We start from the raw sequence: 16,584 nt of genomic DNA, 5'->3' as shown, positions 1-16,584 counted from the left end.
TTCTCCGGCTGCTGGGGGCTGTAAGCAGTGGCTACATTCCAGCAGTTTTAATCCGTTTTTTATTGTAGGGCGAAGGGAGTTTACACAGGGGCTGGGATGGCTCCCCAGCTGGCCGCTCGACCCACTCCAACGCCCCCTCCCCGCCCCGCCCTTAACACCACCCTCCCCACCCCACCCCCAGCAGGAACCTGTTACTTTAAGCGAGGCGTTCAGTGTGGCGCAGCCGGCCGCGGGGGTTTCGGGAGGTGGCCGGTGATTGGCTCTTTCGAGCTCCCCCTGGCTCGTTCGCTCGGCCTCCCCGCGCGCTCCGCCCCGCCCGCGCGCCCTCCCTCCGCCCCGTGAGGCTCGGAGCCCCGGTGTCAGGCGCCACAGCGCATGCTCCGGAATCTCATCCTCTGGCCCTGGAGCTGCTGCTGCTGCTGCTGCTTTTGCTTTTGGGGCTGAGTTTAATAACCAGCGAGCGAGCAAGCGAACGCGGGGGAAAAAGGCAGAGAATGTCCGCCATCTACCCTCCGCTCCTGGGCGCGCTCTCATTCATAGCAGCCTCTTCATGAATTACAGCTGAGGGGGGCGGGGAGGGGGGTACCTCACAACACCCCAGCAAACCTCCGGGCCCCCAGGCATGGCTAGCTCGGTAAGTACATGCAAACATAATAATAAAAGATCCCCCCCCCCTTTCCTCCCTCGCCCTGTGCCGCCACCGCAGCCCAGACAGCGCCAGCGCTCCGCGGTTTCAATTAGAAAAAGGTTGGTACGGTTTGCAGGGAGCTGCTGCCTCTCCCTCAGCCTCCGCTCTCCTCCCTCCACAGCCCCCCAGGCGCGCACACACACACTCACACACTCACACACACTCGCCCCGCCACCCCCCGCGCCTCCCTCCCTCCTCGCCTCTCTTTGCAATCGCAAGAAGCGCACTCTCGCTCACACGCGCGCACTCACACACACTCACACACGGTGGAAGGAGGCGAATAATAACTCAGCCATATTTCAGCCGCAGCCGCAGCCGCCGCCGGGAGCCGCGGGCACAGTCCGGGGACGCGGTGAGCAGCCTCGGCGGCCGCTACGATGGTGCGTTCTCCTCGGCGCGCGTGTGTGAGCCGAAGTGAGCGGGCTGACAGCGGCGGGGCCGCACGCAACTTTGCCCCCGCGCCGGGCTGCGCGCAGTCGAGGCTCGGTGGCTGTCCGCCTGCCTCCTTGCCTTTCTAATTTCATTTTTTGGGGGTGGGTGGGACGTACTTTGGGGCCACTTTGGTTCTTGGAAGTGCATTACGAGGGCTCCGTTAGGCTGGCCTCGCCGATCGCATGGAGCTTTTCGCTGGCGGGGGGGCGGGTGGTGGTGAGGGGAGCCTTAAGTTATGGATGTCTCGGTGTGTTTTCCTGCGGGCGTGTGTATGTGTGTGACGACGTCTCATTTATGTTGTGCATGAACCCCGTGGTAAGAGGACGGGAGTTTGTGCCCATCAGCAGAGGCTGCCTGTAGTTTCCATTCAGCCTGGCACAGCGCTCCACACGCACGCACACACACGTACACAAAGACTTCCTCGGCGTGTGCCTGTCGCCGCCGTACTTTCGGGGAGGGGGCTTGCCCTAACCCCCCTCGGAGTCCCAACTATTTCCCCTCCCACGCTGGGAAATCGCCCCGGCATGGTCTCCTAATTGTCTTCGAATTTGTTTCCAATGCATTTGTTGTCGTGCTCGTAGTGGCTGAGTGTTCTCTCCCTCTTTCCCCCGACCCCTGGACCCCCTTTCTAATTGGGGGTAACATTCCGTTACAATCCAGAGGGGCGTGGATGCTGGGCCCGGGGGCGCCGGGGGCCGGGACGGCCGGTGGGGTATTTGGGGGTGTGGGTGTGGGCGCCCACGCGCGTGAAACGTGGATGCGGAGGGCACCGCCGTTTCCTTTTATGTGCGTTTCAAGAAGGAGGAAAAAAAATGTCAGGCGCTATGTGCAATGTCGAACGGTCGCCTTCCTGTTGTTCACGGCTGTCTCTCCTGCTGTCCGCAGTGTGCCGTGCAGGTGAAGCTGGAGCTGGGGCACCGCGCCCAGGTGAGGAAAAAACCCACTGTGGAGGGCTTCACCCACGACTGGATGGTGTTCGTGCGCGGTCCGGAACACAGTAACATACAGCACTTTGTGGAGAAAGTCGTCTTCCACTTGCACGAAAGCTTTCCTAGGCCAAAAAGAGGTAGGGCTCGAATACAAAAGGAGCTTGATAAAAAAATGTCTTGACTGGCGAAGGAAACAATCGCTTGGTCCGGCGGTCCCCTGCCCCTCTCCCTGCCCCCCGCGTCGCGCTTGCCGGCTGAGCCTCGGGACCCGGGTGCGCGGCGCCGCGCCGTCCAGGTCCAGGTCCCGGTCCCGGTCCCGGCCCCGGCCCCAGCCCGCGCTCGCGCTCGCGACTTCGGCTTGGTGAAAGTCACCGCAGAGAAAGGACCGTCAGGTGTCCAGTGTTTATTCATCCTAAGCCAGCCCTCACCGGTCTTCAGGGGTTAGCTGCGGGCTCCGTGGGGAAGGTGCAATTAGTTGTTGGGTTTGAAGGTGTGGGGAGTGGGGCCGGAGGGAATAAACAGCTGAGCCTTTTTTTTGTCCCTAGAGAAATTGAGGCTTACCTGTATTATTGGCAGAAAATGCGTGGGATGTAGTTACTGCTCCGTCTTGAGAAGTCGCCTCTTTTTGGGGGCATTCTCGCTTTCCTCTCTGTACGTGAAGCATTGAGCACCAGTTGTCACAGACTTTTCTTTTTGTGGGTTGGCCACCCCCAGCCTACACGGTCAAGATTTTATGTTTAATCAGGAGACTTTCTCGTCCCTAGCCCCGGATGGCACTTGATCACTCATTCGATTTTCAACAACCTTCTGAAATGTCTGTACAATGTGATCTGCAGAGAAGAGGGTCCTTGCAAAGGTCGAGTCTAAGTTTCTGAGGACCCTGTGCTCCCATCCTTTCCCACTTTGGTTTTTAGCCTTAGTATCTAGTTTGCATAATGGGGCTGAGCCTTTGGGTCCCAAGCATTTTCCATAAAGGATAGGGCAGTTTTGAAGAAAAGAAACCCCGTGTTATTTTAAAAGAAATTGAGAGATGGTTTGAGAAATCCTGATTTCTACTTCCTACAGCCCCTGGAAAGCTACTGTCTGCTTGTTTTAGTTGGATTAGTGGAGGTAACAATATAAATACAATAAGGTGCTTTGTTTGTGAGCAGGTTTATTTATCTAAGTCGACACAATGGTTAGTAGTTATCTTCCATTTGATCTGTAATCTTTATTGGCATCTAGAACTCCTGCTGTTTCTTAGGGTAACATCATAATACATCCGTTCTGCTTAGAGCTACAGGGAAATTATTGAACATTCAGAGGCGGAATAAAGAGAAATGCTGTGTGCCTTAGAGGTGGCAGAGACTTGTGTTAGTGCTTATTTTTGTTTCCAGAGCTCATGTAATGGGACGTAGGGTTGTATGTTTTGCCTTTAGTGATTTGTTTTATACCTCCTCTTGAAAACTTGAACAGTTGAATTTGATGGGTTTTGCTGGATGGTTAATAAATGAACCCAGCTTCTAAAAGAAGGGTAGGAATATATACATGGCCTGTAGGAAACAACATTTAGATTTTGTTAGCATTTTCTATAAAAATAGAGTGAGGGATAGTGTATTCATAGTTCCTTAAAAGGGTGGTAAGGATGAGTATTGTCAAGTTTCTGTCACTATATGAGGCTGGGCATGATGCTTTTTGGTATATTGCTCTCCCTTTTCCATGTGTCCATAGAGCCACTGCAGAGGAGTTTAAACAAAAGAAACCACCTTCTAAGAACCTTGGTACACAGTATTATGACTACTTGGGTGCTATTTACTTCGATGTGAAATACACTTTAAAAAATGCCATATTTATTGAATTAGGAGAACTAAGTTAGTTGGCAGAAGATGTAGCTCTTAAGATAACTTTGTTTAGATGCCTTAATAATCAACGGATTGGCATTGTATAATCAGCCTCCCCATATTTCACCACTCTTCTCTGCCTCAGTGAGTGTGTGTGGTGATGTTCCCCGTTATTTTCCATACCTGATGATTTTCTGTCCAGCCTGAGGGAATGCGAGGGTGCTGCCCACACAGCTCACACCTGGGAGTTATTGCCGGGTGTGGTAAGCCACTTGATAATACTATGTCCTCGCAGATGTCTCCAGTGAGATGTCAACTTGTCTGTTGGGATCTTCAATTTTTAATCTTAACTGTAGAGTTTCTTTATGTAGTCTATAAGCCATTGTTCTAAAATGTTTATTTTTGGATTTTTATTTGTATGTGTGCTTCCCATGATGTGACAAGTCCTGGGAAAAATGCCAGCTTACATAGCCCAGGAGAGACCTTGTCATACTGTAATTACACATGATTCAGATTGCAAGAGAAGGTTTCTGTGTTATTGGGAATAGTTGTAAATTCACTTAACACCAAACATGCCACTTAATCCTGGTACTTATTTTTTGGCCTATAATGTCTTTCAAACTGATAAGAATAGGCAGAGAATAAGAATGCAAGGCATTTCCAGATCTACTTATACACTTGTTAATGTGCTGTATTTGCGATACTATAGATCTGTAAATGATAGGATTGGAAATGGGAGAAACTGCAAAAATGGCTTTGTAAAAAATCTGGGTACAAAATTTTTAAAAGGAGTTGCACATGTTCTAAACTCTAAATGACTACTAATAACAAGTTAAATCACTTTCACTATATATGGTAGCAGATAAACAGAAATGGATCTTAGAATAGAAGATGAACTCCTCAGCCACAGAGATGGATGAATCCTTAGTTTCATAAGTCTTTGGCTTGAAAAAGTGAATTAATTTTCAAGTTGATTTCCTTTATTTCACAGTAATATTATGAGAACTTGTAGAGGAAGAAATTATAGTATTATCAACTTGTTGCCTAATGAGAATTACATACAGCATATCAGGATTGAGCTAATTGGACTTGAATTAATGAGGTTTTTCTCTGTTCCAAAGATGTATTGGAGACTTTCAAATTAAAACTACTAACACAAAGTCCTAAAAAAAAGATTTTGATGAAATGGTAAAGCCTGGAATATCCATTAGCTGTTACAGAATAGACAGGTCAGAGTATAATGCATCTTAAAACTATCTACTTGCAAAAAAAGACCATATCTTATTTATTAGTACCAAAGATTTATAATAGTCAGATATGACTGAAATGAATAGTCACATTCAAAACATTTCATTTAAAATATTAATGTTTTCATTTTCAGTATGATGGGAATTTGAATGAACTTTCCTATCAATTACAGCCATCCTTACTATTACAATCTGTTCACTGACGTTTATGATATGAAATCTGTTGCTTATTATTTTATGTAAGCAAATTTGGCCACTGCTATGATTTGATAGCTTTTTATTTGTAGCCTTAGTCCTTTGAGTGGGCAGATAAAGCATAATAAATCCACATTTATAACTTTCCTTTAAGTGTTTGAGCCCAGCTTTACTGTGTAGTTCTAATTTGTGTTAAATGGTCTTCTGAAATAATTCGAATAGCTTTTTATCAGGGTATCTAAAATTTGGGAGTTTACTAGTTGCAGATATTGTGTGTACCTGGTGTGTTTTTCTTCTGAAGTATTTAAAAAGTATAAGGAAAAAATAAAGATGGAAGACTATACTGATATATTTAGTGAGTGTTATAAGATTGTGTAGAGTTCTCTATGAAATTAAGACGACCAGTGAGAACAGTTTTATTACTTCACATTTTGAAGCAACATATAGTGGAATTTTCTAAGGCAGCTAAAAACTAAGTTGCTGGAGGAAATCTCATATGCTGTTAGTGAGAATGTAAATTGGGTACAGACATTTGGAGGGCATTTGGCAAAATCCAGTAAGATTTTATATGTTTATACCCTTTGACCCAGAATTTTACTTCTAGGAATTTTTTTTAACAGAGTTGGTTTCACAACTACACAAAGACACATCATCTTTCTTATGATTGCTCTTTAATAGCAAGCCATATAGGGGACCTCAGTTGGGTAGGAGTAAATGATGGTAATCTTAAAAAAGAGGGTAAATCTATTTGTAGATGCAGGAAGATCTTCACGATATATTATGTGAAATAAGGCAATTGCTAAATCAGTGTAATCCATTTAAAAAATGTACTTAAACAGATAAAAAATATATGTATGTATTCAGGATATGTATATGTCCTGGATGAATGGGGATAAACTCTTAACCAATAATTTTTTTACAAGGTGCTTACGGTGCTGGTGGTGAGGGGGGTTATTTTTATAATGCTTGATTTTTTAAAAAAAGTTAATTCTATATATTTAAAGCACTCCAGTGAACACTCATTGCTTTTTAAGACTGAAAGGCAGAGAGTAAAGGCCCAGTATAGAACATTGCCTTTTAAAAAGGGATTAACATGTAGCTATGGAAAAGTGATCTTTAACTATCTTGAGTAAATATTGTTGCTCAGTCATAAGGAGTTTGAGGCTAGGAATTACAGACTTGGATTCACGTGATGATTTAAGAGACACCTCGTGTAATCCTGAGCAAGTCACATCTGTGTCTTTTTTTCATTTGTGTTCTTATTTGTGTTAAAGAAATGATGATAGAATAGAACAAGTACCTCACAGGTAGCTTCTGGAAAACTGCTGTACACTAAAGAGGGTAGAAGAGTGAAAAAAAAAAAAGGCAAATAATGTCTTAGAGTTGCTATGAAAATAATTTTACTTTGCCAATCCCTGGAAAAGATCTTGGGGATCCTGGAGTCCCTAGACTATACACTCGAAGAACCTCTCATATAAAATATTTGGCATGCAACCTGGCACAGATAAACTGCCCTATTAATATGTGGGAGCTGCTTTTTAAAAATCATTATTATTGTTGCTAATAAAACACTCATTTAATAGAAAGAGAAAAGATACATCTTCCAAGGCATTTGCATGGTTAAATTCCAGTGTAACAATTATCTAATGGTTTTTTTCAGAAAAGGAAATCCCAAACTTGGGTTTTACTAGATATATTTTATACTTAACACTATTGTCCATTTTATGCTGTGTTATCTGAGTTCTGTAGAAGCCTTTCACATCTATTATTTTAGGTAACCCCCTGTTGAATTACCTCTGTGAGGTAGAGAGTGTAGGGATATCAGTCGGTTTCATAATTTTATCGTAAAGATCCTTTGTTCTTTCACTTGAATCTTCAAAGTTCCCTTCCAGTGGTCTTCCATGGACCATTCTTAGCCCTTTAGCTCTTTTTATGGTCATTTATTACAGATGACTTCTACTACTTAACACAGTCTTTACACTTCTAAGTTGTAGACTTTATTTTTTTAATCTCTTAGTGACTTAAGTCTTCAAAAGAGAACTTGGGAAATCTTAGATACTTAGGGAGGGAGGAAGATGTTAAATTCAGTTATACCAATTACAAAATTAAGCAAGGGCTCGATATACTACTGAACTTCACTGGACTTTAATCTCTTTGACCAGATTGTAGAACATATTTGATTTCTGAAACACAATGTTTTACATTGCCCTAATGGAAATAATATAGATTTCTAGATTTTGTTCCTTTGGTTTTTATACTTTCTGTTTGAGTTTATGTTTTTTATTCCTCAGAGAAGAAACTAATATGTAGAAAGAGGAATTCTCTTGTTTCAGTTACACGAATTAATATTCCTTTAAAACATTTTGTTTCACCTATGGCGAGAATTTCTTTAGTTCATCTTCTGACTAATAACATGTATTTTAATGCTTTAACCTTTTATTCTCATATTTGTGGTTCTCCTTATTCTTGTTTGTAGTGATGTATTCATTTTGGGAACTATAATTTGTCTGGAAAGAGTCCTTGGATAGATAATTGCCCATTGATGATATTACAGGTAGTTTGTAAGCATTACAAAGCATTACAAAAAAACTTTTGTTTAAGGGCCATAGAAACTGAGAAATTACATTGCACAATTGTATAGAGCATCTTTTATGAAGAACCTGTATGTTATATTTTTACATGCAAATGAAAATTGTGTTATTTTCTGATTTATAGAAATGTGTTCATTGTAGAAAAATCAAACCATATAAATAGAAAGGAGTTACTCCAAAATTCTTCATATATAACAATAAGTAATACTTTGCTAGACATGTTTATATGTATATACATATATACACATAAATATTAATTACTAATTAGCATTAATTTATTTAACATGTGTTTTTATTTTTGTTTTCGTGGAGCTCCTCCGATATTCCTAGAACATTTCTAGGAGCTGGGGATAAAGCACAGATGAACATCTCTACTCTCGTGATATATAGTGGTATATCATCCTTTTAAAGCTGAATTTTATGGTATTCCATTGAGTGTAGATTTGTTATACATTATTTGGACATTTAGATTGTTCTCAGTTTGAATTTGATAAGAATAATGCTACTTGAATGTCCTTGACATTCATTTTTATGGCTTTTCAATAATTTTATGTTAAATTTCCAGAAGAGAGTTAGGTAAGTCAGGGTATATAGATTCCTCCAAAATGACTGTATCAGTTTATACTTTCTCAGGGCTTGGGAGACAACTCATTTCCCCATATGGTTGCCAGTGCTGGGAATTAATAGTTTTTTTTTCTTTGCCAATCTGCTGGATGAAATGATATCTTATTTTTATTTGTACTTATTTGATTAGGAATGATACATCTTTATTTATATACTACATATTTACCATTTGTTATTTGGAATAGGCCTGTTTTGTGTCCTTCCTGTATTGCTAAAAAAAAAAAGTACAGGCAAATAAAAGGAAAGAATGGTATAACGAACATTTAAATCCCCACTACTAAAAATGAAAATGTTTACATTTTATCATATTTGCCTCCTTGTTTTTATTTAGGGAATTACGTGTTACAAGTTCAGCTAAAATTTTTAAATGCTTCTCAACCTTTTCTTCCAACTCTTCAGCCTTTCTTCCATTTATTTATGTACATTTGCACATTTATGCTACTACAAGTAATAGGATATTATGTCTTAAAATATTCACAAAGAGTATCAATACTGGGAAAACCATTTTTTTCAATTGAGATATATAATTCGCGTACCATAACATTCACTCCTTTAAAGTGTAAAATTCAATAGGTTTTAGTATATTCACAAGGTTGTGCACCAGTTGCCACTCTTCAGTTCCAGAACATCTTCATGAGTGAATAATTTTGCATTTTGCTTTGCCCCCAGACTCAATGTTTTTGAACCTTTCCATATGTCATCTACAGAGAGCCAATCCATTCTTGTTAATTTCTTTTGCTTAATATTTCATTGTAGGAATATGTTTTATGCTTATTTTTCTGTTCCTTTATTAAGGAATATATAGGTCATATTCCATTCTGTGCAGTGAACATCTTCGAATGTGTTACCTTGTACAAATAAACAAGATTTTGGATATAGGCCTAGAATCTGAGTTGAGGGTACATTTTCATTTGTATTCAGTTTATACCCTGTTGGAGAATGAGTACTATTTTCTCTACAGCTTTGCCAATGTTGGATATTTTAAGATTTCTTATTTTTGATATTTAGTTGATATATGGGATCTTTTTGTTTTCATTAACATTTCTCTGGTTTCTAGTGGGTTAAGCATTTTTTATATGTTTACTGACGATTTGGATTTCCTCTTTATTGACTATATATCTTTTTAAAAAAAACTGTTAAGGTGTTTGTTTTTTTCCTTAACTGTAGGATGTTAATCCTTTGTTATTTGTCTTGAAAAGATCTTGTCCTATTTTTTTTTTTCTTTCTCTGGTAGCCTAATGTATGGTATCTTTTTGTCATATACAAGTTTTAAATTGTGTCAAAATTATCTATTTTGTTTGCCTTCCTGTTTGGCTTTGGGTTTTGTTTAAGAATACAATTTGTGGTCTTGGTAATGTGCTTAATCAACAGACCTGATATGTGCAGGACACACTGAAAAGATTGGGGGAGATGTAAATAAAAGAAAGAGGAGGTCCCTGCCTTCAATGTGCTTGTGTCTTTTAGAGCTGGAAAGGACACTTGAGATTCTTCATCTTTGTTTACCCTCTCATTTTACTTTCAATCAGCAGCCTAGAAATGTGAAGTGATCTTGCATGTAGACACAATGAGTCACAAGTGTGCCAGTGCAAAGATAACCAGTAATAAATGGCGGTAAATGTTTACTTTTAAAACATTGAGTAATTATTCACTTATATTAGCAGACAAATGTTCAGCAATAACTGCTTTTGTAGACATGATCTAGGATTTAATTAAGTGGTGGTAACCATGGTAGATACTGTTTAAAAGGAAGAAGTTCTATAGCTACTTTCAGGCAAAATCAAATTCGTTTTATGGATTTATTTGAGGTTTTCTTTTGAGATTAAATCATTAGGAAAAAATTGTTACTAAACGGTAGGTATCCCCCTGATTTTTCCACCCCCTAGAGTCCCCCTGCCCCCTGCAGGGTCGCAGTTCCACGAAGGATGCAGAACTTTGTTTTAGGAAATAATGTTACGTGACCTGATTCTTTTAACTTCAGTTTGATAACTTTGCAGTGGTTGAGGCCTGAAGAAAGCTATTATCATTGAATTTTTAAAAAGATAAGGCTAGCATTTGGGTGTGACTTAGTAGGTATGTTGTAGTTAACAATTAACTTTTTGGATAGAATCAACACATCATTTTTTTTATTAAGGAAAGTTATGGCTTATTTTGAACTTAATTCTGAGGTCCTTTTATTTAAAAAAATGTTCATAAGTGATTATAAAGATGATTATTTGAATTCAATTAGAATTATTAATCATGTTAGAAGATTGATATTTTCACAGCCAAATAAATTTAAAATATTTAATTTTACCAAATGTAGATTTTTTTGCTCCTTTCTAGCAGAAATATTAATTTTTCCATCAATACCAGGCCAAATGCTGTATGTATTTATTGATTTTAAGAAGCAAAAATACATTAAAAATTTCCTAATATATTAGCAATTGCAGTGGCCTAGAGAGTAGGGAGATTTACCTGCCTCTTGATATTTCTAGGTATATTTTAGTTTGCATGATGCCTGTAATTTTTGCAGATAGATTTTATGCCCTCTTTCTTTCTTCTCTCTCCCAGGGTGGCCTGGTGAGAGATTAGTGTCAGATTATTCCAGGTATCTATTTATTTTAATAAATATTTATAACATTTTGAATGCTTAAAAACAAGGTTTATTGTAGACTTCATGTCATCCATACCTTTTACCCAAAATACACTATATGTGTTGCTGAGTAATGAAAGCTTTATTTGTATTGAAGAAATATTTTTCTATTTTACAAAATTGTTTCCTTTTGTTTGATTTCTTTCCCTGTTCCTGTATTATAAGCAGCTGTTTTGTAGTGAATCAGTGAAAATTAGAGCATTTAGGCTGTTGGGATTTGGTTGCTTTTAGTGCAATGGGTTATTCAAAATGTTGAATAACATTCGTCTTCTCAGAGATGCTTGTTGTATGACTTTTTTTCCTTACCTGTCTACAAAAATAGTAAGTAGCAGTGGAAAACTATCTTCCTCATCACATGGAACATCTAGCACGATGTACCTGTTACATGCTTCACTCAGCCCAGCACTTACCTCTCCTTGTGTACATACCTGTTCTTTTCCCTGTATTTCAGTAGAGATACACATCAAATCAGATGGGACTGATACTATCACTGTGGATAGTAGTATACCTTTGATCAATGTAGTCTAGACATTGGAAGTTTTTGGCAACAATGAAGCATAAAGGTAGATGCTGCAAGTCAGAAAAAGAGTGTTAGAATCTAGACATTAGCTCCCACTCTCCTAAGTGGTAAATCATTACTCACTGTTTTAAAACTCATTTCTTTAGTACCTCTAATAATTGACTTTGTGTAAACAGAACCACCACTTGAATTTAGCAGAAAACATTGTGTTGGCTGAGAATCACATTTTCTAAAATGTTTTAGCTTATGTTACAGGCAAAATGAATTTTTCTTCTTCCTTATATTCTTCCTTCACCTACTTTGGATGCTTTTTCAAAAGCCAGACGCAAATTTGAGAGACTTGGCTAGGTCTATCATTTTTTTACTACTTACTTTATGAAATACAACTAGGCTTTTAGCTTTAAAAATAGGAGTCAGATGTATTCCAGTAACTGTTAGGAACAGTATTTAGCAATGCAGCCATAAAGGCCTAAGCCTGGGAGGTAGGAGGGATGCGTTTGGTCTGAAAAAACTCTGTGGGCTTTCCCAGCTCTGAAATATTTTTCCTTAGTTTTTTAAAAATGATAAATTCTGAGTGTGTCATAGATCTAGTGTTGAAATCTAACGATGACATAACTCGCATTTTTTGGCTATTATCTGTTTATTGGTTAGTTGTCATGCTAAACAATAGATGTGTGCTGCTGTATTTAATTTCTCACATTTTGTAAGTGTTTGGAGAATGATTTTTCTGAAAACATTAAAATGTTGATATGGACTTCTGTATATTGGAATTTTAACTTTTTAAAATGAAGAGTGAATAATGAAATGGGTAAAAAGACTTGCTGTAATAACAGGGAAGTGGACGATAACATGGGTATTTGACCAGGTGATGAAGTTTTGGTTATGAAAAACTATTTTCTGATTATACTGGTGCCATTTACACAGACCAACTACTTGTAGGTGGGAGCATTCCGAGAACTCAAGACACCCTGTGTTTATTTGAAACTGCTTCTTTAAGTGCGGTTCTTGACCAGGTCATTAGATTGGGTTTTTCATGAAAGTGGACTTATTTATTTATTTATTTATTTATTTATTTATATTTCATATAATGTAGCCCAGACCTTGAAATTTTGTCACCCAGTTTGCTTTTATGAAGTGTCATGTTTCAGACAACTACTTGTGTTTCTCTATCAATAAAATTAAAGTTGTCTTGAAAAGCAAGTATCCTTCCACTCTTTACTTGCAACAGTCTCCATCACTTTTAGGTCAAAGAAAAATAATTCTGGTTATCATTCCAACTTGTTAAAGGGAATTATCTAATGACTAACTCAAGCCGTGGATTTAATTTGTATAAAAAATACACACAAATGCAGACATTTTAAAGAGAGCGGCAAATAAGTGAGAATGTTGTTATGTGGTAAAGCCTACACAGTAGCTTGTAGTTAATGCTATTTGATGTAGTATCTTTCTGTAGAAGCTCTTTTTTTGGTTTATCATTGATTTTAGTACTTAATTCAGTCCATTTTCTTCATATAAGAATTGTTCATCTTTATCCATATTTTGGTAACTGTGTGATACATAAAAATATGTCAGTGAAAAGATGGGAAGACAATACTATAGCAAAATGTTAATAGAAGTTTTCTCTCAGAGGTGGGATATGAGGAAATTCTTGTCATCAGTGAAATTTGTTGGATTTTTTTCATGCTTTCCTGAATGACACAAGTTATGTGAAAGTAAAACTAGATAAATGTACATATAAACATGTTTGCAATAAGCTTTTTAGCCTTTTTTTCTGAAAGTAATATCATTTAGAATATATAAAGGAATGTCTTCCCCAAAGAACATTTTTATATTTTGTTATTTAAAGTTTTAATTACCTTGTTATTTTGGATGTTTTCTTTTAATAGTATAATGAATATATATACAATGTTTCATTGAGTTAATTTTAAGCTTTATGTAAATCATGTCCTTAACTTTCTTAATAATTATTGTTGAATTACAGTTGTAAAATTAACAGATTAACTGGATTTATAGGCACATGATTCATCTAAGATATTCTTTATAATAAAATTCTTTGTTATAAAAATTTTCAGAGTGTAACTTTAAAAATTGACTACAAATAAAAGGACTCTAATCATGTTTAGTATATGATGATGAAGTTAGGAATAAATGGGATCTGTAATTGGAAAAAAGGCCCATTTCTAGTTTGTGTCTTTGTATATATTTTGGAAGTTAAACACTAAATTATGAGAAATAAAAAGTACTTGAAATTACTACCAAAACCAAGGCAAAAATAATAAGTCTAGGTCAGGGAGAAAGTGGTGCCTTTTGGATGGGGAATTGATGCGTAATTGTACAAACATAAATAATATTTATAGGGTGGGGCAAAAGTAGGTTTATAGTCCATATAGAAAATAATGCAATAATAAGTAATATTATAAGAATAAAACTGTTTCACATATTCACAACTGTAAATCCAATCCACTTTTGGCCCACCTGTATATACTACAAAAATAACCAGAAGTTTAAAAAAATTAAAATGTAATTTTTTTTATATATGGGGCAGGGCAAAAGAAGGTTTACAGCTGTGAGTATACAAGGGGAGACCCCCCCACCAAAAAAACTGGAATTTATTTATAAAAAAATGTGTATTTATTCTTACATGTTTAGACTTCAGTCACCTTCAAAGTACTCTCCATTTGATGCAATACACCTGTTGAGATGTTTTTCTCCACTGCTCAAAACAATTTGAACTCCTCGAATTTGATGCCTTTTAGTGTTTCTGCCATATTGGCAAAATTTTTCCCTTTGAGGACTGTTTTCATCTGGGGCAACAAAATAAAAGTCAGGGAGATTCCGTGAATAGGGAGTGTGGGGTCAGGGGTCATGCCGTTTTTGGCCAAAAAACGGCTGAACACTCAGTGCAGTGTGGGCAGGTTACTTGTAAATCACCCGCCATGAAATGGGCAAACCCATTGGAAGAGCCTTCAGAAAAATTCACTAACGCCAAACACACCACCAAAACGTCTCTCAAAACAGCGCCAGCTGGTACATTGATACACATGGATTCCTAGAACACTTAGCTAGTGGAGGAAGCCTGTCCTACAAAGGGCCTGCCCTCCGAAGGATAGGTCTGGTGCGGAGGTGGGGGGAGTAGGGGGGTGGGGGGGTGGGGGGTGGGGAGGGTGTTTCCCCTCTTGTATAATGCAGATAGACTGATTTGCAAATTCCTGAGATACAACTAAAAGTAATGATTTCTGCAAAATAAGGGATTTAATTTTAGTTGTCTTAACAGGTGTAATTTAAAATTTGTACTCTGAAATCTGGCTGGTTTAGTTCATGATATTGCAATCTGTGGGAAACATCTTTATCTTTTTAATATTTTTGAAAGAATAGCCATTAAAACTGTACTTGCTGAAATACATAGCAAAACTATATGTCAAATAAAAATAAGATGCTTTAATAGATGCTTTTACAAAACTCATAAATTATAGTTAGCCAGATTAATTCTACCTTAGAATATGAATAATGAAAATTGATGTTTGTGGTCTGAGCATTTCTTTATTAGCTACTTTAAGTTCTATTTGTTAGCACTTGGGCTAACATGATTTTCCAGAGGCTTAATTTAGTTCTAATAAGTATTTATTTAACTATTTCAATTTCTTTTGAGAGTCTTCTAAATGGGCTTCATAGTGCCCTGATTCCTTTCTTTGGGATTAAGGTGTGGATGAGAATGAGGACAATAAACTCTGTTTGCCACAATGACTATAGCTCATGATATTTGCTTGCTACTTTTATTATTAAATTAATTTATGTAGGTGTCTTAACTGCAAATATAGAAAATAAAGTAATCACTTTAAAATGCATTATAACAAAATATTTGAGGGACCAAGTGAAGAGTTGAGATTTTGAGTAATAAGGACACTTGGTTTGAATATTGCAGGTTTAGAGATTCCAAATTTGGTACTAAATTAAATAAACATACTAATAGAATTTTATTATAGGATAGACAGAGCTGAAGTAGACCAAGATAACCTGTAAATGGCCCTTGTTTAGAGTATATAGAGTGGGAGCATATTTTACAGTGAAAGGGGAACTAACGGACAAGGTGTTCTCTACTTGTAGACTTGTAAAGACCTCAGTTTTCTTTACGTTATTGTAGAAAGACATTATTTTTGCTTCGGCGTGCTTAAAACTAAAGGGCAAATGATCCAAAAGAATAATCTTGAAATTCAATAGCACGAAAACTACTTGACATTGTGGGCTGGAGGCCAGCAAACGTGTTGCTTTCATTGAATGCGTGGGAAATGGGGCAGGCCTGGAATTTAAAGAGACAGGGTGCAGTACCCTAGAAAAGAAAAGCCCTCCTGTATGATTTGCTTACTGGGAGAAAAAAAAAATAGACCTAAAGTTTTCTCGAAAGGATCTTTATTGGTTCAACTATTTGAGGCATTGAAAGACACTGAGTGGGTTTTTCCTAACTCCACCTCCCATCTCCGTAGCTATCCTCTCTTGTCTGAAATTGCTGCTGAGTAAAATTGTTTATACAGAGGAGAAGCAGCTTTTCAAATAAAAGTACTCTGTAGCCTGTTCAAATGGAGTATAATGTAATTCTCTCTGAAACTGAGCACTTACTACTTTGTTTATGTAGCTGTTTAAAAAGGTGGGGGGGTGTGATGAGCAGTTGGGGGTACTTCAGGAACCACTGCTTCAGAAATTACTGGTTTTTTCCTCCTGTCCGAGTTTTCCTCCCTCACCACTCATGAATCCCCCTTTCCCCCTCCCCCACCTCCCACAATCCCTCAATAAAATAGTATTTAAAAGACTTGAATAACCAGTCCTATGTACCAGCTTCTTGCTCGAGGCAATAATGTTGTATTATTTTCAATGGGTGGTCTTGAATCTCCATGGGAGAGTTTACAGGCAG

General features: G+C 38.2%; 1 protein-coding gene across 2 annotated transcripts in view; it reads left to right on the top strand.

The window, feature by feature from the left end:
* The first annotated feature begins 402 nt into the window (after positions 1–402).
* The window catches only part of MLLT3 (MLLT3 super elongation complex subunit), a 260,452-nt gene continuing 244,270 nt past the window's right edge, over positions 403–16,584 (top strand). For both annotated transcript variants that reach the window (XM_054583208.1, XM_054583209.1), the window contains exons 1-2: positions 403–634; positions 2,006–2,186. In XM_054583208.1, coding sequence (XP_054439183.1) covers positions 623–634; positions 2,006–2,186 — 193 coding nt within the window. In that variant the 5' untranslated portion in view covers positions 403–622. The remainder of the gene's footprint in view (positions 635–2,005; positions 2,187–16,584) is intronic.

This window comes from Pteronotus mesoamericanus, unplaced genomic scaffold (assembly GCF_021234165.1).
Source record: "Pteronotus mesoamericanus isolate MK-2021 breed Mesoamerican mustached bat unplaced genomic scaffold, CSHL_Meso_final contig_73, whole genome shotgun sequence".
Taxonomy (NCBI): domain Eukaryota; kingdom Metazoa; phylum Chordata; class Mammalia; order Chiroptera; family Mormoopidae; genus Pteronotus; species Pteronotus mesoamericanus.
Note: the sequence above shows the minus strand (reverse complement) of the source record. Positions and strands in the feature narration are given on the sequence as shown.